Source organism: Camarhynchus parvulus, chromosome 6 (assembly GCF_901933205.1).
Source record: "Camarhynchus parvulus chromosome 6, STF_HiC, whole genome shotgun sequence".
Taxonomy (NCBI): Eukaryota; Metazoa; Chordata; class Aves; order Passeriformes; family Thraupidae; genus Camarhynchus; species Camarhynchus parvulus.
In genome coordinates, this window is record NC_044576.1 from 2,825,435 (window position 1) to 2,851,478 (window position 26,044).

The following is a 26,044-nucleotide window of genomic DNA, read 5'->3' on the forward strand; positions in this document are numbered from 1 at the left end:
CATCTCTAGAACAACATTAATTCATGTGCAGGAACAGTTTTGTAACAGTATCTTCTTATTTTCAAAATAGAGATGGTGGTGCTAAGACGTCACAAAGTCTCCTGCTCTCCTGGATGCCAAAATGGAAGAATTCTTACGCAACTGAGCCAAACAATTTACCTAAGGGTGGCAGCAGCTCACCTGGGGACAGCAGCAGACCAAGGGCTGCTTGGAGGAAGGAGGCCTGTCGGCAGTGATTAAAGGTAGGTGACAACAAACAGCTTCCAGCCCTTCCCCTCCAGCTTTGAAAAACACAGGAGCTGGCTTTTTCAAAAACTAGCTAATCATGGATGGTAATTTTTTTAAGCAGTCCACAGGCACAATGGAAACCTGCACACACATCTCATCCTAATAATCCATAAAGTCAGGACAAAGCACACTCTGCTGATTCCCAAAGGTAATGAACAAATCACGTGTCACCATGACAAAACAAACCACTCAAGGGCCCAGACAGAAAGGAACTGAAGTCTGACACTCCAGTTTTTCTCCAAAACAGCACTTGAGTGCATATAGAAATACACTGACACCACAGGTACCTCTTTTGGGTTGCTGGGCATTACTGCCCATATATATTCTTATCCTGCCACTATGCTGGCCAAACAAAGGAAGATCTTTCTAGACCAAATATCTCTACCTCTACCTCACCACCTCAACTGCTCCTGAGATCCCTGTGTTAGGCAGCCAGGCCTGGCAGCCACATTTCCATCCAGGCTTCTTCAGAAAGTTATTATCTGCACCACCACGGCTTCAGTGAGGTAAGGTCAGTCAGGAAGACACAACCTAAACAAAAAGAAATGGAGGAAACTCAGGAGAGAGCTGCCACACAGGGAATATTCTCTTCTTAGCTGGGGAAAATAACATTATTCAAGAGCACTGATTCAAAAATTGAATAGTTATTTATTGTTCCAGAAGTACATTGCTCTTTTATACATATTTCATAAATGATACAGGATTTTACACATGTTCAGGTTTTTTTTTGTTCTTTTTTTTTTAAAGAAGGACTTTTCTCCATGCTCCCTCCCTCATCCCAAACACACACCAAGGATTCAGCTACAGGATTGTGTTCACTTTTTTTTCCTTTTAAAACTCATCACACAAACATGATAAAACAGATAAAAAATAATCACACAATGTAATTAAATGGAAAGACAGAGGAGAAGGGGGAGGGAAGAAAAAAAAAACAAAACTAGAAACATGCACCCATTCGGTCCAACATGCCACTGAGTGAGAAGAGGCAGCAATCCCAGCTGTGTTTCCACATCTGCAAGGCACCTGGCATCTAGTAATACTGAATTATTTTCTTTCCTATATTTTTAAAACATGGTTCTCCAAAAAAAACCCCAGAAGCCTCTTTCCATGACACAGTGAGGAGTAGTAGTGAAACATCAAAAAGAAGCAGCCAGCCTTTCTGTATATAAAGCTTAGTGTCCTTCTCCCACCTTCATCCTGTCTCCACAGCATTTATCAGCAGGGTGCTAAACCAGACTGACCTGCTCTGAGTGAAGAGATGTTTTATCTGCTTAGAAAGCAGCCAGCCTTGGCTAAGAGAGAGGGCAATGGGTTGACCTTCCTTCCTTTATTTCTTTTTAGCTAAGAACAAGAGATGTCATTAGCCACTCCTAAGAAATTCTGACCTGTGGACACAAAGTTCACTTAAAGCTACTCAGTCAGGGGAAAGTGCTACAGAACCAAAGCAGTTCTGTGTCTTGCACTGTAAGGTCCCCAGGCTCTCAAAAAGCCTCTGGGCAAGGGAAATGCTCTGCCAATATGTGAAACCTTCTATCCCATTACACAAGCAGTCAAGTGTCAAGTTTCATTATTCCATGTTCCAAAACTCTTCATTTGAAAGCAGGAGTCATGATTCCGGCAACAGTTCTGTAAATCCTTTAAGGCCTCCCTAATTCCATAGTCCAGGTGGCTCTCAGATTGGGGGTAGGAAGAGGGGAACCTCCCTGCCTTAAGACAGAATATAAAAAACCGCTCATGCAATGCTGCCATGGGTTTCTAGGAGAAGCTCAAGGGCATTGGGACGCAAATTTCGAGAGTTATTCCGGAACAATCCAAAACATCGATTCTCAAATGTCCAGAAGAAAACTCATTCCTTCTCTCACTGGGCTACAACCAATCTGTGCTACAAATAAGCAAAGGAGGAAGTCAGTGGAGCACAGGGGGTGGGCTTGGAAGGGGAAGCTCACGGTTTTCCAGTAGAAAGCAGTCTTGTAGTAACTTTATAAAAGAGACCAGGTCTGACCAGAAGTGTGCGTGTTAATGGCGGTGGAGTGCAAGTTCTGATCACCAGCCAGAGCTCCAGGTGGCTTGGATTCTTTGTTCATTTATTTTTTTTCTCCTTTTGTTTTGTTTTCAAGACAGAAAGAGAGATTGGAATCAGGTAAAGGAAAATTTAAAAAGCTAAGCAGGCTGCTGGTGTCTTATCAAGAGGCAGACCCTGCAAAGCTGGAAGAAGACACCCCTACACCCCAGCATTACATTCTCTTCATGAACCCCCCCAATCCTGTATTTGTACACAATCGCCATTCTGACAGTTTTTAAAATGTGACTATTTGCCAAGCCCTTTTCAGAACTAACATTCCACAATGTCCCATCTTCAGATTTAAGAGATTTTCCCCCTTTACAGTCCTTTGTCTTGATTAAAGGTAAAAACCCTCCACCCCCCACACCACGTCCCAGCTTCCACCTGCAATGCTTTAATTAAAAAAGGCAAGAGCTATGAACAGGTTTTTTGCCGGGGTTCAGAGCTTCTTTGCTGATCAGTCCTTTTCAGAAATTTGCTGGATGGGCAGATGAACTTGCAGTGGGTCTCGAAGCCTCTTAAGGTCCAATTCTGCCTAAAAGTAAAAGACATGTTATAAAGCACAAGCTCCCAAAACAGCTTTCCCCAATACCATTTCCCTTTAGAGAAAGAAAAGCTTTCCCACATTTCCTTGTTTTTTCCCTGTCCAGCAGGAATTTGCCCAAAAGTTGAAAGCTCATACTTAAAAAACTATTCTCAGCTGTATTTCTCTGAACTTGTCTGCACACAGCCACTTAAAGGAATAAGGTAGGGGAGATTTGGATCCCCATAAATTCACTGGAATAATTTTTAAAACAAGCCAACAAAAACCCAACAAATCAACATCCCAACTAGATTATTAGGGATGGTTGATTCTAGAAGAAAAGCTCCAGGAAAATATGGCCATCCAATGGTATCTGTATTCAACATGGCATAAGAAACCCCAGAAAGACCTTTGGGTCCTTCCTTATGTAGTTTGTTCTCCAGAGGTAGAGTTTGTCTTGCCTTGGATATCTTACACTGTCATATCCAGAGCCTGGGAATAAAGGATGATAGAGAGCAGTGAAAAATAATGTGGTAACACTGCTTTTTCTGCTTACACCATCCTTCTGCAATAAGGCTCTGAGAAACACAAGGAAACATCTCTATCCTTTGCTGAACAGATCCCACAATGTGGATAATCTGTCAGGAGTGTCTGTCTCCAGAGTCTGAGAAATCTGCCCCCACTGATTCAAACAATACAGCTACATTTCCTGAACATTATTTTCCAGGACTGCACTGAAGTGCTATGTTAGGAAGACCTGAACTGAATGGATGCAAGACTTCATTCCTCACTAAATACATCTGGTGTGTAGGAGCTGAGAAAAAAAGAAATCTTGAATTAGGCTCCTCTGAGGCATAAAGAGTCTGAAGCAACTCAAGATTTACCAGCAGTTTCTGAAAGGCCCTTAAAGATTGATATGGGTTTCATGTTGATTTACACTTCCACTTCTATTCCTGGTAATATCAAAGCCAATTCAGTGATTGAAGTGGGGCTGTGAATGGTATGAAAACTTAAAATACATTCATTCTTGCTTGAGGTGTGTCTGTTAATAGTAATGAAGACCTAGCAAGCAGTAATTTCTTTATTGTGTTTCTGGAAATATTGTTGTTACCTGAGCAATTGCATCCTTGAGTTGATTGTATTTCTCTAGATCAAATCGTGTCTTTTTGGCTCCTTTATGGAAAAATAGTAAGTACTGTCTGTCTCTGGCATCTGGATAAACATATTCCTAAAGAGAAAAAAAAGGAGAGAAAATAGGAATAAAGCTACAGCAGGGAGGCAGCACAGGATGCCATAGCACAGGATGTCTCAGGTGTCTTTGGGAGAATGACCAGTTCCTGACAGGAGGCACAAGCCTGGTCCAAGCTCACACAGTGGTGGGTGACCCCTGCCAGCAGCTAAACCCCCACCCAGCACTCACTGCTGCACAGCTGGGACAGAGAAAGTACCCAAAGGTAGGAAAAGACAAGAAAGATTTAAGTGTAAAGTTAAAAGACAGTTTAATAACTGAGGGAAAAAACCCATAACAACATAAGAGTGATGCAAAAGCAATCACTCACCACCTCCTGCCAGCAGACCAGTGCCCAGCCAGACTCTGAGGAACGGCTGCTTTGGAGAAACTCCCTCCCAATTTATTGCAAAATGTGACATCATGTGGCATGGAGTATCAGTTTGGTCAGTTCAGGGCAGCTGTCCCAGATGTGTTCCCTCTCAACACCTCACCCATCCCCTATTCCCAGGGATGGGAAGAGGGGTTGGGAGGGGGCAGAGCAGGGAAGAACAAAAACCACAGAAGGCCTTGATGCTGCACCAGCACTGCTCAGCAACAGCCAAAGCACTGCTGTGTTACCAAGGCTGTCTTGGTCACAAATGCCAAACACTGCACCACACCAGCTGCTCTGAAGAACATTAACTCCATCCCAGCCAGACCCAGCCAAGTCAGACATTTGCTTCTCTACTCATTTGTTACACTCCAGCAGTGAGTTACTAGCACCTTCCTCCTGTCCCCAGTGTGCAGATCCTTTCACACAGAGACAACAACAAATAACATTTCATACTGACAAGTTTGTGGGGAATAAAGGAGGGAGAAAAACTGCTATAAATACTGTCCCTGAAATTATGTAGCTGACAGACCCTTGGGACACCACGCTGGCACACCTGCAGCATCTGTTCTGATGGCCCTGCGACAGCAGAGACACTTTGAGCCCTCCTTTCCTCATTATTTAGGCAGAATTAGGAACTGATGAGACAAAAAACCATGCACTAGAAAATCCATAGAGAAGCTGTCACAATTACAGAGATAGATTCTTCATCTAGATGGGAGGCCAGATCTGTAAAAGGTATTTCCAACAAGATGCCTGATCCTTGGGCTCCTTAAAAAGGCCAGCAAGGCATGTGAGAGGGGTGGGCTTCCTTGAAGCTCAGAAGGTATCTCAGGCAGCCATACCTGTCTGTACTGACCATATCTGCCAGCAGATGAATCTGTTTGGCTACAGCAGTCACCTAACACCTTTAGAAAAGCATTTCTGGTAAGACAACCAGCCAGGGCCACCATGAGAACACCCCACCGGCCCACACACCACCTCCCTGGCCAGCACAAATTAAACAAGTGGCATCTGTGTTCCAACAGGACAAGGAAGGGGCAAAGCAGCTTCTAGCAGGCACAACTTTGCTATTTTTCTAGGGAGTAGAGCCCAGAGAAAGTCTTCTACTGAAGTGTCAATATCAGCACACCAAGTCCTACCTGGCGGGTCATTACGAAATAAGCATACATTGCCATGGCACTACCATAGGTGATGAAATAGGTGACTGGTTCCATAATGTCCCAAGAGTATTCCCACCAGGTGAGGCGGGCCAGAATCCCAAACTGAGTGGCCATGTAGGCCAGGCCTCCCCACAACACCAAGGTTGTCCTCTTCTCTGCTTTCCTGCTGAGCTCCATCCTCACCTGCAGAAGGCAGAAACACACATTTTGCAGTCTCAGAAGTAATTATGTTAATACTGTTAAGAGATAATAATGTAAAATCAGTCCCTTATATTAATAGCAACATTAAGTGGTTTGAAACATGATTTGATTATGCATGATGCTTATACAAACAAACCTCAGCTTCTTTTCCATCACTATCTTGCTGTCACCTATATTTACTCTGAGCATGCTCTGAATGCCTCAGGAAAGTATTTATTTCTCTATGCTCAGAGATGTTTGCGCTGGCAATGTATGTACAGACACAAACTAAAACCCTCTAACTTTATAGATTCCCACAATGTTCTGTTGCATTAGCCCCAGCCTGTATTTACTAACAAGCTCATTTCCAACTACTTGAAGCAAGGAAACAAAATATTTCCACAGAAACCAGAAGCAGACATGGTTTGGTAAACACTTGGTTCAGTGATCTTAAAACTATTTGAAGCATGGCAGGGACCCAATTAAAACCTGGAAATACATGCAGGCTGCATTTGGAGGATAAATACAACACACTGAGAAACTCCTTACTTTTTCTAGAGGTGCTAGTTGCTCCTTCAATTGCTCTAGTCTCCCTATCAGCTCCTTTTCCTTGTTCAGCTGGTGCTCCTCGATGCTCAAGGCTGTGTACAACTGCTGAACCAACGTCTTCACATCATTCAGCGTCGTGGCATTTTCATGGCTTAAGAGCTCTAGGGAAAAGCAGAGGCTGCTTTAACACACTGTGCCCACAGGGCTGCTCATGGGCCCTTGGGGAATCACTATTAGTCTGCTCTGGAAATGAACAAAACTATCTTCTCAACAAAGAGGCCTTTGGAAGAGCTCCAGCACTCTAAGACAATGTGATTCCCTGGAAAGAAGGGCCTTACTATGGGATATTCCTAAAATTTGATAAGAAGAAGGAAAAGAGAGGTGTCCTATAAAGCTGGCCAGATTATCCAACAGCTGCTTCTGATTAATATTTATATACAAGACAAACAAACTAAACTGGCTATGATCCATCACACCAGCTGTCAAGACATGGGCAGAATTCAGAATACAGACCACCAGGAACCAGAATAATTGGTGATGGCAACTGAACATTGTGGGTTAGGGACCCCACAACAGCCTCAGCAGCAGCACTTGGGAGTGCCAGTGTCAGAATTGTTTTCCAGCGCTCTGTGGGTAACACCCCTTGCTGTGCTGCCTGCAAAGGAGTGAAGCTCTCCCACACAGTATCTAGAAACAAGAACAGGGCCACGACTCAAAAACACCTTCATCCTTGCATTGCACCTCAGAAAACATTCCTAGAGGATACCAGTTCCTAAAGGAGTTGTGACTATTGCATTGTTTTACAGTCCACATGGAAAAAAAAAGAAGTTTGAAATTAAAGCAAAATATTTTGACATTAACCAAATAAAAAAAATTTTTTGTAGTATCCTTGGACTTGTATCTAAAGGTATCAAAATATGAATTTACCAACTCAAAAAGTACACCAGCAGTTCAAGGGAAAAAAATGACTCAGTTGCCTGTGCCAAGACACACAAAGTACATAATTTCATTCTAGTTAAAGGGCTCCTGTTCTCCTACAAAGAAAAATCCATGTGTTCCTACTGAGGTGAACATCAAGAAGTACTTATTTAAAATTACAGTATTCTGGCATTTCCACTCTCAAATACACAAGGTGATCTTGTAAAAATGCAAAAGCAAGAGTTGAAAAGTTTGACAGAACTAATCTCAGTGCCTATTTGCAGGCACATTCATTTTAGCACAAACTATAGAAATCTCCTTGGCAAGTGCATCCTAGGAGACACTTTCCTGTAACCTTGGTGATCCCAGAGCTCACCTAGCAGCACACAGTGGGTGACAGCAGAGTAACTTCTTTGTGTGTGTGGTACCCAGTGGTTTAGATATCCAGTCTGAGCAGAGAGCTTTCTGCTAAGGTGCTTTTGATGAGATGGGGGAAAAAATCATCTCTAGGTGAGGTCAGTCTACCCCACATTTAGGGGAGAAAGACCATCTCACCCAGTACACTGCACTCCCAATTCCAGAATGACAGAACAATAAAATCCCCCACATCTGTGAGCCAAGAGCCAAACAGAAACAGCATTTCCCAAGCTGTCCCTCTTGTTTAAATCCTCAGAGGTAACTACAGGCATGCAAGAACCTGGTGTTTTATGAAGGCTATGAAGCTGTCCAGAAGAAAGAGGGCAGATAAAAACACCGAGTTCCTGCCTCCCCCAGTAATGCTGAAATGTCTCAAAAGCTTCTCAACAGGTTTTCACATCTTGAAAATCACACACGTTCAAAGAATATTATTGAAATGGATTTTCTTATTGACTCAAAATAGGTTGCTTTCCCTTCCCCTCATACCTGATTCTTCTAAAGGCACAGTCTCCTTTATTTCACTGTTTGGTAGCTAACAGGGTTTTGAGGTTTATCTGCAACATTTATTCTGCAATATTATCAGCAAAGTACCACACTTAAATGGAAACAATGTTAGCTGTCAGGGGAAGCAACAATTTATTCTTCCAAACCAGACAATCTAAGTTTCAATCTAATTCCCATCTTGTACTGCATTCCTTCAGAATGAGTTAAATTAAATTACTTTCCAGTAATTATTAAAAAAAAAAATTTGAAAAACTTAGAAATTAAAAGGAATTCTATTTCTTTGTTTATTCCTCTTGAGGGCTGGGGGCACTAGCTTTGAACAGAATGAAATATCTGCTTTTCATTAGTGATTATTCTGATTACTTGGATATCTCTAAATTGGGCTCCAAGGGCAGGATTAGAAACCAGGAGGTTTCCCTGTAGAAACAAGACTTCATGCTCCTGAACAAGTTAATAAAGCATGTTGTAGTGAAGCAGGGAACTGAATACTGAGATGTACTCCCCGTGCTGAGCAGAAGCAGGCTGCTTTACCTCTCTTTGGTGGTCTGACGTGGTAGGAGACATCATTAATGATCAGTTTGAAGTCATCCAGCAGAAGCAGGTCTATGCCTGTGGAGGAGGCCACACGTGTGCCATCTGTAAGGAAAACACAGATGATGCATTAAGCAGGAGGAACAAAGAACTTAAACATGCTGTGGCTAAGCTGTAACACCATCCCAAGTCCAGCTGTTTGGTTTCTATTCTTTGTAAATATAATAATGTAAATATTATTTACAGAAAACCAGAGGGTGGACCTCTTAATTTACAGTATTGAACTATGAAAAAATAGTACATCCAAAGTATGGAAGTAGTGTACAAAAATACAGAAAAACATAAAAATCTTTAGTAAAAATAGTCAAGTCTTCAGATGAACTTGATCTCTTGATGTGCTTTGCCATATGACCAAAAATCAAAGAGCCGAGTCCCTTAAAGCCAAAACGGAATTTGAGTTTACAAAATAACTTTAAATTCTTAGCTATTTACAATAATAATGTAAATATTCTTTGTAAAGGATGATACTTTTTGCCAGGACAATGAAAGTTGAAACATGACTGAGTTCTCATTGCTAAAGCAGGATACAGTTTCCCATGTACCACCTTCCATACCCAATTCTTTATAAATCAATTTGAACCTCTCTGTAGGTTGCACAGCTTGCATCTTTCCTACTAAATAGTAGGGAACTCACCAGAAAACATCTCCATTAGGACTGATTTCCTTGGCAGCACTGACTACACAATATTCTAACTCTAGGAATAGCATTTCTACCTTCTGCTCTTTCAGGAAGGTCAGAGAACCCGCACCACAGCGAACCTCCACTCCAAAAGCAAAAGGCTGGATGCAGACAGCTGGCAGGCAAGTAAATCAATCAGTTTGTAAACAAGAGTACCTGCTGAGTAGATTGCAACCCGATCAATCCCTCTGTCCTCTGCTCGCAGCTGTTGCAAGAACACCCCGACAGAGTCTGAGATGGGCTTCAGGGTGAACTGGCAGCGCTCGCGCCGCGATGGGAGACTGACGGAAATCACAGGCAGCCCGTTCTGGTAAACCACCGTCACTTCTGCAGAGAAAAAACAACAACAATACAAGTCATCGTCACAAGGTAACACATCTGCTCTACTTGTTCCACGGACAAGAGGCAAGCCTGATTATAATCTGAATATAACACATTAAACTTGCGGTTTTCTCAAGAGATGTGGCCAAAGAAAAATGGAGGTATAGCAGAGATTCTCACTCCAGTAACTTGGCAGTATTTTTCTGTACTTTGTGAAAGTTACTTACTCTCAACACAGTCACCTTTTAGTTACTCTCAACACAGTCACCTTTGTTCTAAAGGCAACACGATATCTAAAAGCCACAACACGGCAGCACAGTATGTTTTGGTTAAGTTTTGAGAATAAAAGCATTTTGGACTATGGAAGACAAAACAGTGCTGTTTATATCAGGATTTTATAGTTCAGGAGACAAAGGCAGATTGTGTCTATTAGGAAACATCAAGGAAGGACTCACTTCAAATGTTTATATTCTTGTTTAGTTCTGGTTTCTTCCTCCTTGTCCTGAGGCAAAACATGTAAGAAAGCAGTCAGGAGCATGAGGCTGTAGGAGAACAGCACTCCGAGTTTAGGCTTCAAGGTCATTTAATCTAAAATTCATGGGATCAATATGCTTTGTACTTTTCCAGACAGGCATTACTACTTAGGTGTAGATAAAACAAGATTTTTCCATTTCTTTGGTGCTGCCAAAAGCTTTTCTGAGGGCATTCTTGAGGATTTCTCTAATTCTAAAATCAATGGTAGTGACCTGTATGAGCTGTAGGCTGTTTATTATTTTACTGCCACAACCTGCTCCATGTACTTCGTGAGATCCATACAGAGAAAAGAGAAGTCAAAAGTTCATATTCCCTAAGCCCTTTACTGAATCACAGTCATAACTGTCCTCAAGTGATGTAGTTGCTAAGATATAACAGCACACCTCAAAATGATTTGCTTTCATAGGTGTGTTTCTTATGTAAAAACACACAGGGTTTTTTATTGCTCAGAGCATTTTCTGTGTCTCAAGGATGGTGCAGTCACACCCACCCACAATTCATCTGCCTCAGTATCCCAACCTGTTGCAGCTCTGGTCAGCTCCTGTCTCCTTAAACTCAGTGAACTCATGCACTGACATGCTAAGTCATTTTAAGCAGCTAACATCAAAACCAGCCAGTCAAAAATTCAACAGAAGTAGAAATAAAGGCAAATAATGTTATTTTAACTAGCAAAGGGAACTATGGGGACAAGTCCTGAGGCAACACACATTTCCAAAAACGGAGGATTGTGGATATTGAGAAAGCATTTACCAAGTGCACTTGTACAAAGCCAGAATTCTATTTCTTAACTATCACGCACCTTCATGAAATGAATCAAGCATAAAAAAAGCTTTTTCCCTCTTGCAAGGGATTGCTGCCTTCAAGTCCTTAAAGACTAGATGGAAGCAACCAAGTATGGTCACCTAGAACAACTAAAGCATCCTAAGAGGCCCCAGCATCTGAAAACCTATCAATGCCTGTTCTCAAGACTCAGACATCTGACAGGATTTTAGTAGCTTAGTGTTTTGAAGTGCAGACTTCAGAGACAAGAATCAGATATTTAGTGGAAAGAAATAAAGCAAAGTGCTAATATATTTGGACTGCCAGACAGAATTTAGAGCTCCTTAGCAGCAGCTGTTATGACACCAGCTATCAGGTTTTCTTTAAATTTAAAATGCTACCTGGATCACACAGGCAGTGTGGCAGGTTTTTTTGCAGAGAAAAAGAGAGAACAATGTTTGCATTTACACTTTTTCCATGCATCCCCATCGGTACCACACCACAACCAGAGCTCCAGGACTGCCAGCTCTGGAGGAAGTGCCTACCAGGAACAGCCCTGCTGCATTTTAGGAGTCAAACAAAGCCTTTCACCAGGATTTCCAGCTTAGGGGAAGTATTAAAGACCAAATTATTTCCCTTCAAAAGACAGGGTCCATAAGCCTGCAAATACAGCTGTGTTTTATTTTCCTTGCAAAAACCTTGTAAAAATAATTTCCTAGCTTAATTCACTGGTGGGGAAAGTCCATGACTGCAGGTTGATCCTCTCACCGCCTCCCACACAAGCAATGCTGGTCAGATTTTTACTGCATTGAAGAGGGAAGAGGCAAAGAAAAGAAGGAAATCTGAAGGACACAACAACACAAACCTAACAGACAGCAGCAGGCAGCTCCAGTAAAAGTTATTAACAAGCCCGGGCGAGATGGCTGCCTCACTCTTCTCTCCCACAGCCCTGTGTGTCTTCTGCATCTACTTCTCAAGTTACTAAGGGGACAAAGCATTTGGCACCTCTCTAATTACAGCGCTAAGGTTTCAGCTAATCTTCCTCTAGTTAAATTTTAAGCCAGGATTTAAAGGCAGTAAAAGAAATTCATTTTATACAAGTCTGCTGCACTTCCATTTACAGTCACCTACAGCCTGGCCAGGAATGGTGCTAAATGAGACCGTGGGGGATTTGAAAAGCTTTACATGCTGTATTAAATGTGGGGTTGCTTTGAGGCATGAGTTCCATCCAAGTGCCACAGTTTTGACTCAAACATATCTGCACCAGCAAGAGGTCATGGGTATTTTTTTTAAAGATTTCCCTTTTTGCCTAAGATCAATTTGAGCAACAAACGAGGTCAAAATGAAGTACAGGAAAAGAAAAAAGTGTGGCCAAAGAAGTTAGTGTTGAACATTGGCTGCTGGTAAAGGCAAAGTTATAGGAAGAAATAATGAGAGAATTATTCAAGCACAACACGAGGAAAGGTAAAAATCAAATCAGCACAGGCAGGTTATCTTCTCAACCTTACACATGCTCTACACTTCTACCTGTTTAAGCTGCCAGGTTTTCATGCAAGCTCTGCAGAGCAGTCATGTTCCCTTTGTCTTTGCACACTTGTTATCCTGGCAGGGGAAGCAGGAACCCTTCATTTATTAGCTTTCAGACCTTATTAACAAGCCTTAACAAGGAGAGGATCCACTCCATGCCCACGTCTGTCAGCACAAGCGCTCCACTCCCTGTGCACAGCATGCAGATGTTGAGCAGCTGAAAGCTGCTCCTTTCCTCTTTGCATTGTGGCACACTGAGATTTTTTACAGTTCCACCAGTGCATCCTTTTGCTTTGTGCTCTGACAACCTTACCAAAAAAGCTTCATGCCTGAGCTGTCCCAGAATTTAAATAAAGGAATAATATTGCCTTGGCTTCAAAGCTTATTTACTGTAGTAAATGATGCTTTTGACTATTCTGGCATGTAGCTGAACTGCACTTTTGTTACATAAATGGACTTAAGGGGGCAGGTAGGGTCAGGCTGAAGGGACCACAGTGAGTGTTCTGGTGCCACCTCCCTGCTCAAGCAGGGACATCCCAGAGCACATGGCACAGGATTGTGTCCAGATGGCTCTGGAGGACCCTCAGTGAGGGAGACTCCACAGCCTCTCTGGGCTATCTGTTCCAGTGCACGGGAGATCTTCCTCACGTTCAGGTAGAATTTCCTGTGCATCAGTTTCTGCCTTTTGCCTCAGGTCCAAGTGCTTGGCACCACTGGGCAGAGCCTGGCTCCAGCCTCTGGCACCTCCCTCCAGGAAGGGCAGCACCCTGAAGGGCAGGGGTCATACAGACCTCACAGCTACATCAGAAAGAAGGCTGGCAAAAAGACTTGGACAGTTGCACGCAATTCCATGTTTCTTGATAAAGCCTGTCCAGTTTTGTAAGGACAGTTCATAGAAAAGCTGCCCATTGCCTTAATGCTTCCTGACGTTGTTCTCTCTGTCGCTTCCTTAGCTCCAAACTGGATTGGTGCCCAGCCAAAGAAGCCCCCACCAGAAAAGGGGGCAGGGAATGAAACGTGAGTTGGGGAAGTCCAAGCGAGGCAGGAGCTGGTGTGTACTCACCATCAGAGGGCACTACGGTACTGCAATACACCACTCTCACGCTCTGCCAAGGAGACAGCCGCTGATGCACCTGGAAAACACGGGAAAAAGGACAAATGCTCAGAGTCTGGCAGGATCCGGCCCCCGCCATCTCCCGTGCCCCCTCCCCAATGCCCGCGCCGGGCACTTCCTCCGTCCGCAGGAGCGGCCGCAAACCCGGAGCACCTGTCAGGAACAGCCTCCTCCCTCCCCATCTGTCACCCCACAGGGATTCCCCCCGCAGCCAAGTTCACCTCTACACACCTCACTCACTCTCCGCACAGGTAGCTGAGAGTCTAGAACAGAACACTTGTGGTTTGTTTTCCTTATTGTGGATTTTTAAAGCCACCCGGTCAAGCAGTTTTAAGAAATCCATTTAGCTTACTACACAGACACACAGTAGAAATCATAGCAAAGCACAAGTCTTTAAAGGTTACAAAAAGAAGTTTTTTGCATAACCAGGATGGATGTTTGGAGTTGTGGATTAACAGGGTCGTTCTCTTTGGCTGTTTTCCATGCCAACATTACTTTTCTCATGTCCTTACAGAGGGAAGCTGAACTCTGAGACATGAAGCAATAAACACGCCTGCGCATAGAAGAACAAATTGTTCCAACATAAAAAGCAATAATTGTAATACTGAGCTGTAAAAATAAAAAACAACAGCCCAACAGGAAGAAAGCACATGAATGGGTTTGCATGTTCTGCAAACTTAGCAAGAGACTCATTTGCCCATGAAAATCTCCAACCAGACTGATTTAAAGTCTATTTTTAAGATTATATTACACTGGTTATTTACTAATCCTTCCCCAGCACTGAAATTACAACTCTGGCACAAAGCAGCCCAACTGTACACCATAGTAAGGGGTAACACACAGCTCTCACCTGTCTCTAGTGGTTCATATTTCAGTGGATAGCCTCAGATTTTTCAACAGCTGTTGTCCAATTTGGACATTCCTACAGTCTGGGATACTTTTTCTTTGCTGAATGCTAAAACACAGCTGCCAAACTTACATTTTTATAAAGGTATCTTACAGGGAGGACTTGTTTAAGTAAACCTCTAATGAAGTTTGCAAACAAAACCCAGATTGCTGATTATTTCTCTGCCAAATTGTCCAGACCTCTGTGTTTCATGAGGTTACCTTTGATAACCTACTTTGAATGGCTTTAATTGCTATTTCCCTTGTCCTCTGAAGCCTGATATCCAAACCAAGGATAGTTTCCACTAATCTTTCTCAAAAGCAGGACCTTTGGCCCTGATGGTTACTGCATTGACAGCTCTAGAAATTCACTGTGACATGTGCTGTATTTATATTTCATTTCTATCCATTTTGACAACAAAAATCAGTCATTTTCAATTTGCCTCCTCTCAACTGCATTTTCAGCTTCCCAGGGTCAAATCAGACAGGAAAATAAGTGGGCACCAAACAGCTGTAACTCAAGTGGGGAGCTGAATGCTTCAGCAAAAGTAATGTAAAAAACACTTGCATGTTGGGAACCAAAGGACAAATTTGCTTTTTTGCAAGTGAAATAACCAAGTCTTCTTGACTCTGACAGCATGTGCTGCTGTTGAGCAATCAGGACTACCCCTCCCACTTGAAAAAACGCAGGTTTTAGACTCAAAACGATCTGAGAAAAACACAGCTATGGTCCCACATACTGTACAAATCCAGCTCTGTTGTCTTGGCATTACTGTTATATTATTAACAAAGTCAGAAGCTTCAAGGATCAGATGTGGTACCACATGCAAATCAATTTTCAGAACCAACTTTTACCTAAGGAGGGGAATTTCAATCTTTCCAAAGATAGTATCAGACACAAAAACAAGTGGGCAGAATTCACTCAGTGAGACACAAACTCTCCTCAGTCAGAGAGCACTACCCTAAAAACTGTTTGTAGGCACGTTTTACCTGATCCCACAGCACAGCTAGCACTGATATGAGGTTTTTATTGTTTCACTCTCCCCCTCTACACAACATAATTCATTCACTTTTCAAACACTGCACAGCAGGACTCTGCCTTTCTACCAGATGTGGACAGCAGCCCAAAAACACAGTTCTCAGAACATCCTAAACCCTGCTAAAGCCAGCATTATCCTACTGCAAAACAACCGTGTAGCTGGAAGATATTATCAGGTAGCCCAGGCAAAGACTTTGCCTTAAGGCTATGAGTATCTGACAGATACAAGCTCACTCCAGAAGCCTCCTGCCCTCATAAAACAAAACAGGGAAAAGGCAAAACAGGTTGAAAAAACCAGGGCATGTTAGGTGACTCATCAAAAAGCTGAGGTGTCCCCACACTTAACCCCTTGCACAATTCCTGCATCCCAATATGGGTTGAACCCCTCTGTTTCCTGAACACTCCCCTCCCCAGCAGTGTATATTTTACAGGAGAGATGCTGCCAGAACATTTTACAGGGGAGATGCTGTTAAAGCACTCGTATCTGTCACTCCTGCAGTTCTGAACTGTGCTGCTGGTGCAATTCCTTATCAACAACAACAGTCTCTACTGGGCAGGAAGGGAAAAAGAGGAACAAATGAGCTCAAAACTGAGCAGAGACCAAGATGTCATGGTATGTCATCCAAGGTTAGCAAGAGCTTAAGGAGTCATCCATCATTTTTATTCCTGAAGGGAGACTGTTGTTTTAAAATTGAGATGGAGAGGAATGTTTGAACCCATTACCCGATGTCTGCAGTTCAACAGCTTCATACAGGAAGGTGTCAGAAGGCTGAAGATGGGGATGAGAGCAGAGCAGGGCACAGAGAGGAACCCTTTTCAAGCTTTACCGATCAGATCTGCCCCTCAGGCAAACAGCCAACAGCCCACCCCCCTTCAGCAACCAAGGGTGCAATGACTGTACCCAAATTTTGGTCGATGCAGGCTTGTCCACCCCTCCCAAAATAAGCAATTCTTGGGAGTGTGAAAAGCACCAAGCCAGACCACAAAAGCAAAAAGCTTTAAGCACTAGGATAACTTTCTGGGTCTCACAGGAACACATGCAGAGATTCACATTCCACATCCATCAGATCCTTCATTTCCTGCCTTATCTGCAGTAAGATGCATGCTAAGAGGCTCAGGGTTATGCAGCAGCTGCACTCCCAAAATAATTAAAGGAGCAAGAGGGAAAAAGTCCCAGTCCTCTACCTAAAACTAATCCTTCCTCCAGGTCTGTATTAGCCAACCCAAAGGCAAAAAGAACAGCATCTCTCTAGGTCCTAATGCAGCTTTCTCAACATTACCTAGGTGACAAAGTCAATCAAAGCCTTGCTGAAAAAAATCAACCTTTTGGCTACTCTGATGGAAAAAGAAGGAGCAGCTCCTGTTCTGCAGGTAAGTAATTATCAATGATGAAACACTAACAACTTTAAAAGATTGAGTCTCCAAACACTAATTAAAATCAGAAAAGAGGTTGACCGGGAAAAAAACCCCACACCCCAAGCATGAAAAAAGGGGAACAGCTGACTCTAGAACCCAAGTAAAACATGCTGCTAACTCATTACCTGGAGTACCAGTGCAGCAAGAACTGCAGAGCTTTTATGAAAAACAGAGCATTCTCTGCATAAAAATTTCTTACTACAAGTAAAGCATTTAGGACCCACGTTTGCAAGTGCTTCTGGCACATCTATTTCACAAATTACGAGGGGCTTCCTTTATATGAGGCTGCCTTAAGTCTGATCCAAAGCAGCTCACCTTTTCCAACAAGAACCAGATATTTTCCCCTCTATCCCAACTTCTGCTGCACGAAACACTGAATGTCTTTCCTGGCTCTAAAAGCGGTTATCCTAAAACCTCCAGGCTGGAATCTCAGTGATGAAAATTGCTGTGAGCTTCCCCAAGCAGCCCCAGCAAGCCAAGCCACCCACCTCAATCATGCTGAAGGGCTCCATTTATCTGCCTTTACCTCATTTCTGCTCCTGTACTCAATCTGTGAGATTTTGGTCTCTCTTAAACAGGATGTTGGAACCCTGGATGCTGAGAATTTTAGACTCTCTGTGCTGACACACACTGACCCCCAAGAGAACGCTGCATTTGACCTGAGGCCGTGGAGAAGACTTCCAAAATTGAGTAACAGAACTAAGATTATGAGTGACTAGTTTGATTAGAAGTGTGTAATATCATGCAGTAGAGAACTTGGGATTTAAAGTTTTAAAATATAACAATATATATAAAGCTAAGATAAAAGTTTTAAAGCAGTAACTAGTCCTTCTTCTTAATGAGTTTGAGTAGTATTTTGTAATTAGACAGAAAAGTCCACATTAACAAGACTTGAGTGATTAGTTATTAACTTAAAAGTAGAAATAATTTAAGTGTTATTTCTTAATTAGATAGTTTTTCCTTAAAAGACCTTGTAGAGATACATACGAAGCCATTTTTGTAACCTGTTAGTGAAACACTGTAGAACTCACAACTTGTGAGACTCTAATATAAATAAAAATAATAAACATCTAAGTCTAAACACAAAATGCTTTCAATCCCAACCAAAACAAAAAAATAAAGAATCAACACAGTACCTCAATCCTAAATTATCAAAGTTCCCTTCTGTCCTCCCCTTTTCCTTCCCCTTCACACCAGCTGTTTGCAAAGTAAAGGAGACTCAGGGCAAGCCCCTGCCCTGACTCTGACCAGAGGGATGAAGGATGTCTGAGGGATGAGATGTGTGACTTCCTACCACAGCCAGTGGTTCTGCAGCAGCACATAAGCTCTGCCTGGATTGAAGTACACTGAGCTGTGAGGGATTGACTGGGGCCAGCTGCCCAGCCAGCTGCTCCCAAGCTCCTTGGGAACAGGACATGATAAAAGGATGAAGGCAGGGAGATCAGTCACCACTGCTCACAGGCTTAACAGACTAGACTAAGGGAAAGTTGATTTACTGCCAATTAAAGTAGATAATATCAAGAAATAGCCCGAAATGAACACTTTGCCCCTAACCCCACCCTTTATCCAGGATCCAAGTGTGCCCAGAAGCATCTTAGGCACTGCACAGTGAGATCCCTCATCCCCTGGGTACCCCAAAGAGAGACTCCTCAGCCCCAAACACCCCACAGAGATCAGAGACTCTTCAACCCCAGACATCTCTCAGCATCCTGAGACACCCCACAGATAACAGAGACCCCTCATATCCATGACACCCCAGATATCAGAGACCCCCTTCAGCCCCGTGACACCCCACACAGCCTTCAGAGACCCCTCAGCCCCATGACACCCCAGATATCAGAGACCCCCCTCAGGCCCAGACACCCCACACAGCCCCCACAGAGACCCCTCAGGCCCAGGCCCCCCACCCAGTGACCACCAAACCAGTCTGCCAATAAACCCCTGACAAAGGAGCCAGTGTGTGGCTCTGAGCACCCACAGGACCTTGCCAGCCCGCAGCAGTCCCTCACTGAGGGCTCTGAGGGCCGCGCCGTGACCAGGGGAAGATGGCGGCGCCTCATGAGGGACCCGCCGGCTGCCAGTGCCAACCTCAGCTAATTCCTGCTAATTCCTCCTCAGCGTCCTCCCTGCCTTCCTCAGACACCCCAAAGGGACCAAAACAGGCCTGTCTGCCACTGCAGATGTCTGCCTGCACCTCTCACCCCCTCTTTTCTTTCTGAGGTGCCTGGACACCATTGCCCACTTCCAGGATCTCTCTTTGAGAGAAAAATATTTTAAAAAAATCTCAATCTTCCTTTAAAATTGACCCCGACTTTACCAGGAATTTTCAGCCCTGTATGGAAGATCTTCTCCAGCTTCTCGCTGTGGTCTCTGGATACATTCACACAGCCAATACAGCCATGTAGTATTTCCCAGCAGGCGTACCCTGGGCTGCTGTTTGGGAGTTTGGGATGTGATAAAACAGCCCCTGTTCCCACTGCATCCATGTAAACCCCCTCTGGATACATTCACACAGCCAATACAGCCATGTAGTATTTCCCAGAAGAAATACCCTGGGCTGCTGTTTGGGAGTCTGGGATGTGACAGAACACCCCCTGATCCCACAAGGGCACAGCTCACACTGCATCCATGCAAACCCCCAGGGATCTGGCTGGAGAGGGAACACAGTGGGGAAAGCTCCTGTACCCAAGAGCTGTGCCCTCACAGTGACAGCAACAAGCCAAACACTTCTGAGCACAATTTTCTCTAAGTCCAAACTGCTGCCTTCTTCAACCGTCTCCCAGGACCCAAACAACACTTGTCTGATTAAATCCCTCTGCCTTGAACTGATTCCTCTCTCTCTCTTTGACAGCACGCCCTTGCTCCATCCCACTCAAGAGGTCAGATTTTGCACCAAAAAGAACATTTTGCGCCCACTGCCCCCACAGGGCAGCACTTCATGCGGATGAAGGTCAAGCAAACAAGAACCCATCTGAACTGCAGTGCTTTTCTTCGTGGATTTTTTCTTCTGTGTTTTAAAATCAGGCTGTAGACAGACACAAAAAAAAAAAAGGCAATGCCAGCAAGATGTGGGAAGTGTTATTCCTTACATTTGGAAGCACTTTGTATGACCTACGTGTTAGCAAATGATCTTCATTTGCCTCAGTTCTCGTTCCTGCCTGAATTTTCTCTTCTTCCAGCATTAGTACAAAGCTCTAGCACATCTGCTAGGAAGGGAACATAAACAGGAGGTGAGCTATAAATACTCCTTTCTCATCCTGCTTCCTTTGCCCATCTGCCTAAAAAGAAGCAGGTAATCCACAGCGTCCAGGAAGAGGAGGGGGAAGGAGGAAAGAGATTAATTCTCTGCAGAAAAGGGAAAAAGCAGGGATGAAGTAATTGTTCCTCATCCTTCATTGTGCCTTTCTCCCAGGCATTACTGCTGCTCTGGAGAAACTGAACTGAGGAGTTGCAGCAGGAATTGCTGTTGAGCAGGAACATCCCTGCATTTGATGGGTTTGATGGAGCCTCTGGGAGACAAGAGAAGGAAGAGGAGGTAATAAAAGGGAAAAAGGTTGAGCTGACATCTTAAGCACATCAGTCAGGCAGAATCTATTGCTTGGAACAGGTGCTTCCCTTGCCACCATCCACACCACTTCTCCCTTAACTAAAAACCAAATCAAAACCCCAAACCAAAACCTTCTCTCAGTCTGTATTCTTAATTTTATTGCAAGTGCCAACAATTTACAGAGAAATACCAATTCCTAACTTAAGGCACATGATAGGCAGGGTACACCAGACCCTCACACTCCCTCTTTCACCCAACCTTCACACAAAACCTTCCTGCCTCTGGCAGACAACACAAAACAGGGCTGGAACTTCTCCCTGACAGTTTGTGATGTCAGATCACAGTTTCACCATGAAAATATTTTTGCTTTGCTGGAGCAGGATGGTTTGGATTCCAGTTCTTTAATACAATCCTCATGGTTACTGGGGAAAAAAAAAAAACCTGAGAATTTTAATTCCTTTGAATCCTGAAGGCTTGAAACATAGAACTCAAACAAAACACTAGGATGCATTTAAACTTCTGTCAGCTTTGAAACCTGAAAGCTAAACTCCTTTCCCTAATTTCCAGATTCATCACTTGAATCTTACTGAAAAGGTTTATAACTCTCTTCTCAAAATTAAGGGGGCTGTCAACCACTGTTTAAAAAAGGTTTGAAGAACTCAGTGAGTTCTGAGCTCACTAATTTCAGGGATTTTGTCTCTCTCAGCCACCCACAGCTGAAAACTGCATAACCAAGAGAGAAGGCATCAGATGGATTCCCCTCAGCCATTTCCCTGGGGCAGCTCAGCTGTTATTTTGTTGTTTGGTTTCTTGTTTGATTTTTTTCCTCTAGCACTTACCAATCCCATTAGGCAACTCCTTTAGCCTCTGTTAGAACCAGTTTCAAACAGGAGCTCTTGCCCCTCTTCTCCCAGTGCAAAAAGAGCTTCCCAGTGAGGAGGAAACAGCACCTCACTGACATCCCTGCACTCCAAGCACCAAGAATGAAACAATGAGCAGAGTTACAGAGCAAGATTGCCCCAAGTGCAAGGGAATTCCTTCTGCCTGGTGTGTGTGCTGGGGAGCAGCCAACTCCCACTGGTTTTCCAGGGAAATGAACTCAGAAAGGAGGGAACCTCACTGGTGAAAAGGCACAGCAGGCTCATGCAGGCTTTGGAGTCAGAGCCAGCACATGCACAGCTTGGGAGGATCTGCACAGCCTCAAATATGGAGAGGTGCAACATCCTGCAAGCCACAGCACATCCCACTGCTGGGGGAGTCCTACACCATCAGCTCCCTGCAGGAAAGCACAACACAAAACAATCTCATCTCTCTGGCTAACTGTATCCCTGGGTTTGGTCGAAAAGGTGGTGGAACAGAAAGGTAAGTGTACTCTCAGACAGCAAGAGGCTCTACCCACAAAGGCACATCCAGGCAGTCCACAAAAAGTGGTTCCTTCTCTGGGATTATGAGCCTTATAGGGTGAGCCTAGAAGCCAAACTCACTTTAGGATTGAATCCTTTATGAGGCACTTAGCAGGGAAGTTTAAGAGTGTTGCCCAAAAGTGCCAGACAAGCTTTATAGATATTCTGATTCTCACAAGTTCACTCCCTAAGCAAAAAACTAAGTTTGGCTACAAATACCTGCAGCCAATTCACACTGGCCAGGTTTATTCTTGAAGAAATACCAAAGTGTAGGATGTTCAACTTGGCATTCTTCCCTGCCTTCTATAATCAGTTTGCAGCAGTTTACCACCAGGTGAGATTAGTACAGTAAAAATCAATCCTTTTGCTAGTCCCATACACATCTCATGAAGCCCTGGAAGAATCCTCCAGTTGATTAAGGGTAAATGCCTGACATTCTCCCCCTGGATACACTGCCTGCTATAAGGATTGTTACTGTGCAACTCTGGCTTCTAAATCCCTTATGTTCCCTGGCAAGACTAGAGCAACAGAAGGAAATGAAAAAAAAAATTCCAATAAAAATATATGAATGTTTAAAGCCATTAAAGAACTCCATTTAATTGTGCTACCAGACCACAGATCAAGGATACTTACACACAAACTTAATATCCCTATGTGTTAATGTTTAATGTCCTTTGGTTAACGATGCACTTTTACTTATTTTGCAGGATTGCCCTCCTCCTGTGCCCCGAGAGAGGAGATGGTGCAATGCTCACCTCCTGCGTGCCATAGGTACGTGCCTGGAGAGGCAGCCTGGCAGAAGTCAAAGCAGGAGTGAAAGACAGTGCTCTGCAGAGGCAGATCTTTATTGACACACCAACAACGTGCAGGAAGAACACAAACACTTTAATTGTTAACCTGATGCTTAACTGGTGTGTTCAATTCACTTCCCAAGGCTTCCCAGTTCAGCTTTTCCCGGCTCATCTCACCTGGTTTATCTGGGAGAGGAGGAGGTCATGGAGTCACAGAATCCTGGAATGGTTTGGGTGGGAAGGAACCTTAAAGATCATCTTGTTCCAGCCTCTCTTCCCATGGGCAGAGACTCCTTCCACTATCCCAGGTTGCTCCAAGCCCTACCCAACCTGGCCTTGGACACCTCCAGGGATGCAGGGGCAGCCACAGCTTCTTTGGGCACTCTGTACCAGAGCCTGCCCACCCTCCCAGGGATCAATTCCTTCCCAATATTCCCTCTAACCCTGCCCTCTGGCAGTTTAAAGCCATTCCCCCCATAAATAGTCTCTCTTTCTGTAGGTTCCCTTCAAGTACTGGAAAGCCACAATTAAGTTACCCTAAAGCTTCTCTTCCCCAGGCTGAACAATCCCAATTCTCCCAGGCTGAACAATCCCAATTCTCCCAGCCTTTCCTCACAGCAGAGGTCCTCCATCTCCCTAACCATAAGAAAGTGGTGTTGACCCCCTCTGTACAGCACAAGTAGCACCCACAGGGTATCCTGCAGCATTCTGTGCATGGTTTCAGAAACACAAACTTGCTCCTGGCTCCCCTGGAGCAGGAAAAGCTTTTATTACCTGTGGGACTGCTCCCCACAGCCCAGCCTTGGCAGGAGGTAGGGCTGACTGGAACACTCACTGCCTCATCACTGGTCATAAGCAGGAGGCCCAGAGATCAAAAGGTTTTTATTTAATTGACCATTGATTAAGGGAATGACTGCAACAGCATCTCCTAATAGCTCACAGCTATTCATCTGAGCATCTCCTGCATGGCACTGCTGTGCTGCAAATCTGAATGTAATTAGGCTCAGATGCAGGGAAGCACAACAGAGGCACGGACAGATAAAGTTTGAGGAAAGCTGTAAAGTGAAGTCAATCCCTTCATCTAGCAGCCAGTGGCACCCTCAAAGCTCAGTTCACACCCATCACTCCTCCAGGCTGAGCCTGGGGGGATGAGAGGCTGGATGGCCTCGGGAAGGGCTGCTGCTCCTCTGGAGGTGCCACCTTCAGCACCAATCCACCCTGTCTCCTCCCTCCTCTGTCCTGGCAAAACCAGTCAAAATGGGGTTTATGGACACACACTGTGCACAAACCCACCTCTAGTTTATATAACGATTAAGTCCAGGCATCCAAGTTAAAATCACTAAAGAATCTTTAAGCAAAACAGACCTACGACTTCCCCTAACTTATCAAGTTACCACTGCCAGGATGTGTGATAAACCCAAACATTTCATTCTACCTCGTTGTTTAAAAATACTGTTTTCTCTAAATTTTCTATCCCCCAGATCACAAGGCTTGTTTTAGTAGGATTTTAATTGAAATTTTTCAAATTGTTTCAGCTCAAGTATTTTTACTTTGTTTTAAAAGCACGGAACATATAATATACTGGGTTTACATCTCTACCTACAGTTTTTTTCCCCATGGAAGCTGCTGCAGATTCATCCAAAGAAAAACACACAACGAGGATCCAACACCAAACAAATCCATTTTCAACAGCCAGTCCCAAAAATTGATTTGAACTACTTGGCCAATTATAAGCTGCAAACCACACATCAGAGATGCACATGTTGCAAAGGGTTTGCAGTTCACACTTCTTTCCTATATGAAAGCTGAGGATTAACTCATATTAAGAGAGAATGAGAAGCCTTGGAAATGAACCACGAGAAAAATTTACTAGGAAAATGAACATTTTTCTAGTTATTAAGGCCATTTAAGAATGAACAGACCTGGGAAAAGAGATTATCCTGAGGGAGAGGGATTTGGAATGGAAAGTAACAGGAGACCTTTGGCTTGATCACTTCCTTAAAGCTTTTCCAAATCAATTAAACTGGGTTTAATATACTGTGATAGGTGTTCAGTGGTCTAGAAGAAGGCAATTTACAATTTGGCTCTGAGTTGTACAAGCTGTCAGAGACACCTTTACAGTTTGTATTTTCATTGACAATCTCAGTTAGTTAATGAGAATTGAACCATTCTTCCCTGGAAAATTAAATATACACACAAAACAGAGCAAAAAAGCCTCTGTGGAGAAGCCACAAAACGACAGGCATCAAGGTAAGGACTTCAAAACATACTTCAAAACATATGCTCTCCATCCAAGAGGGGAGGCTGGCTCAGCTCACTCTCCATACTTTCTTTCCAAGAACCTTTTTAATGCTTTCTCACTGCACTGAATAGCCCTGGGAAGCAGGGCTTTCCCTTTGATCCAATGCTAATTATGACTTAAAGCTCTTTCAACTGTGAATCCCAGGTTTCTGCTCCTCCATGGAGATAGCTTTAAGAAGCCAGAGAGAATCACAGAATCCCAGACTAGCTTGGGTTGGAAGGAGCTTTAAAGCCCATCTCATTCCAACTCCCTGCCATGGGCAGGGACACCTTCCATAGACCAGGCTGCTCCAAGCTCCCTCCAGACTGGGCTTGGACACTTCCAGGGACAACCACAACTTTTCTGGGCTACTTGTGAAGGCCTTCCTCACCCTCACAGGGAAGAATTTCTTCCCAACATCCCATCTAACCCTGCCTTCTGGCAGTCTGAACCCACTCCCTTTTGTCCTGTCACTATCTGCCCTCTCTCTCCTTTGTTTTTAAAATTATTTTGGCTGTGTTGGGTGAACAAACAATGGGGAGAGCACATTTCCCCAGCTGATATGCTGGTAGGACTCTGCCTGGTTTTCTAAGCCTGTGAAATCTGCTGGGGTCACAGCTCTGCAGCCTGATAAAAAAAATCATCCCCAAAACAGGCATCAGCAACTTGAAAAGTCCAGACATAAAGGAAGAGTGATTCAGGGCATTACAATCTGTTTCTTTCATCCCTCCCTGCTTACACTGCTTTGCTGATGGGTGGTGGGATCCAAACAACTTGTAAGTGAGCCACAACCAGCTGCCACAGCTGCTGGTCACAATTCTTTCCAATGAGCTCTGCTGAAAGCTTGCACAGCAAACACTCACATGAGACATCGAAAGCACATCCCTCTTTCAAAGGGATTTTTGGTTTTGGTTTTGTTTTTTTTTAGTATAGGACAAATTTTATTGCTCAA

At 43.8% G+C, this 26,044-nt stretch overlaps 1 protein-coding gene across 2 annotated transcripts in view; it reads right to left on the reverse strand.

Annotated features, from left to right (window-relative positions):
• Nucleotides 1–916: 916 nt before the first annotated feature.
• The window catches only part of MCU (mitochondrial calcium uniporter), an 84,783-nt gene continuing 59,655 nt past the window's right edge, over nt 917–26,044 (reverse strand). Inside the window, exons 2-8 of one of the 2 annotated variants that reach the window (XM_030951278.1) lie at nt 13,680–13,749; nt 9,632–9,802; nt 8,737–8,841; nt 6,367–6,527; nt 5,617–5,820; nt 3,985–4,101; nt 917–2,881 (exon numbers count right to left, since the gene is read on the reverse strand). In XM_030951278.1, the coding sequence (XP_030807138.1) occupies nt 2,765–2,881; nt 3,985–4,101; nt 5,617–5,820; nt 6,367–6,527; nt 8,737–8,841; nt 9,632–9,802; nt 13,680–13,749 (945 nt within the window). In that variant the 3' untranslated portion in view covers nt 917–2,764. Of the gene's footprint in view, nt 2,886–3,984; nt 4,102–5,616; nt 5,821–6,366; nt 6,528–8,736; nt 8,842–9,631; nt 9,803–13,679; nt 13,750–26,044 lie in introns of both variants that reach the window. The other variant, XM_030951279.1, reaches the window with a different exon arrangement.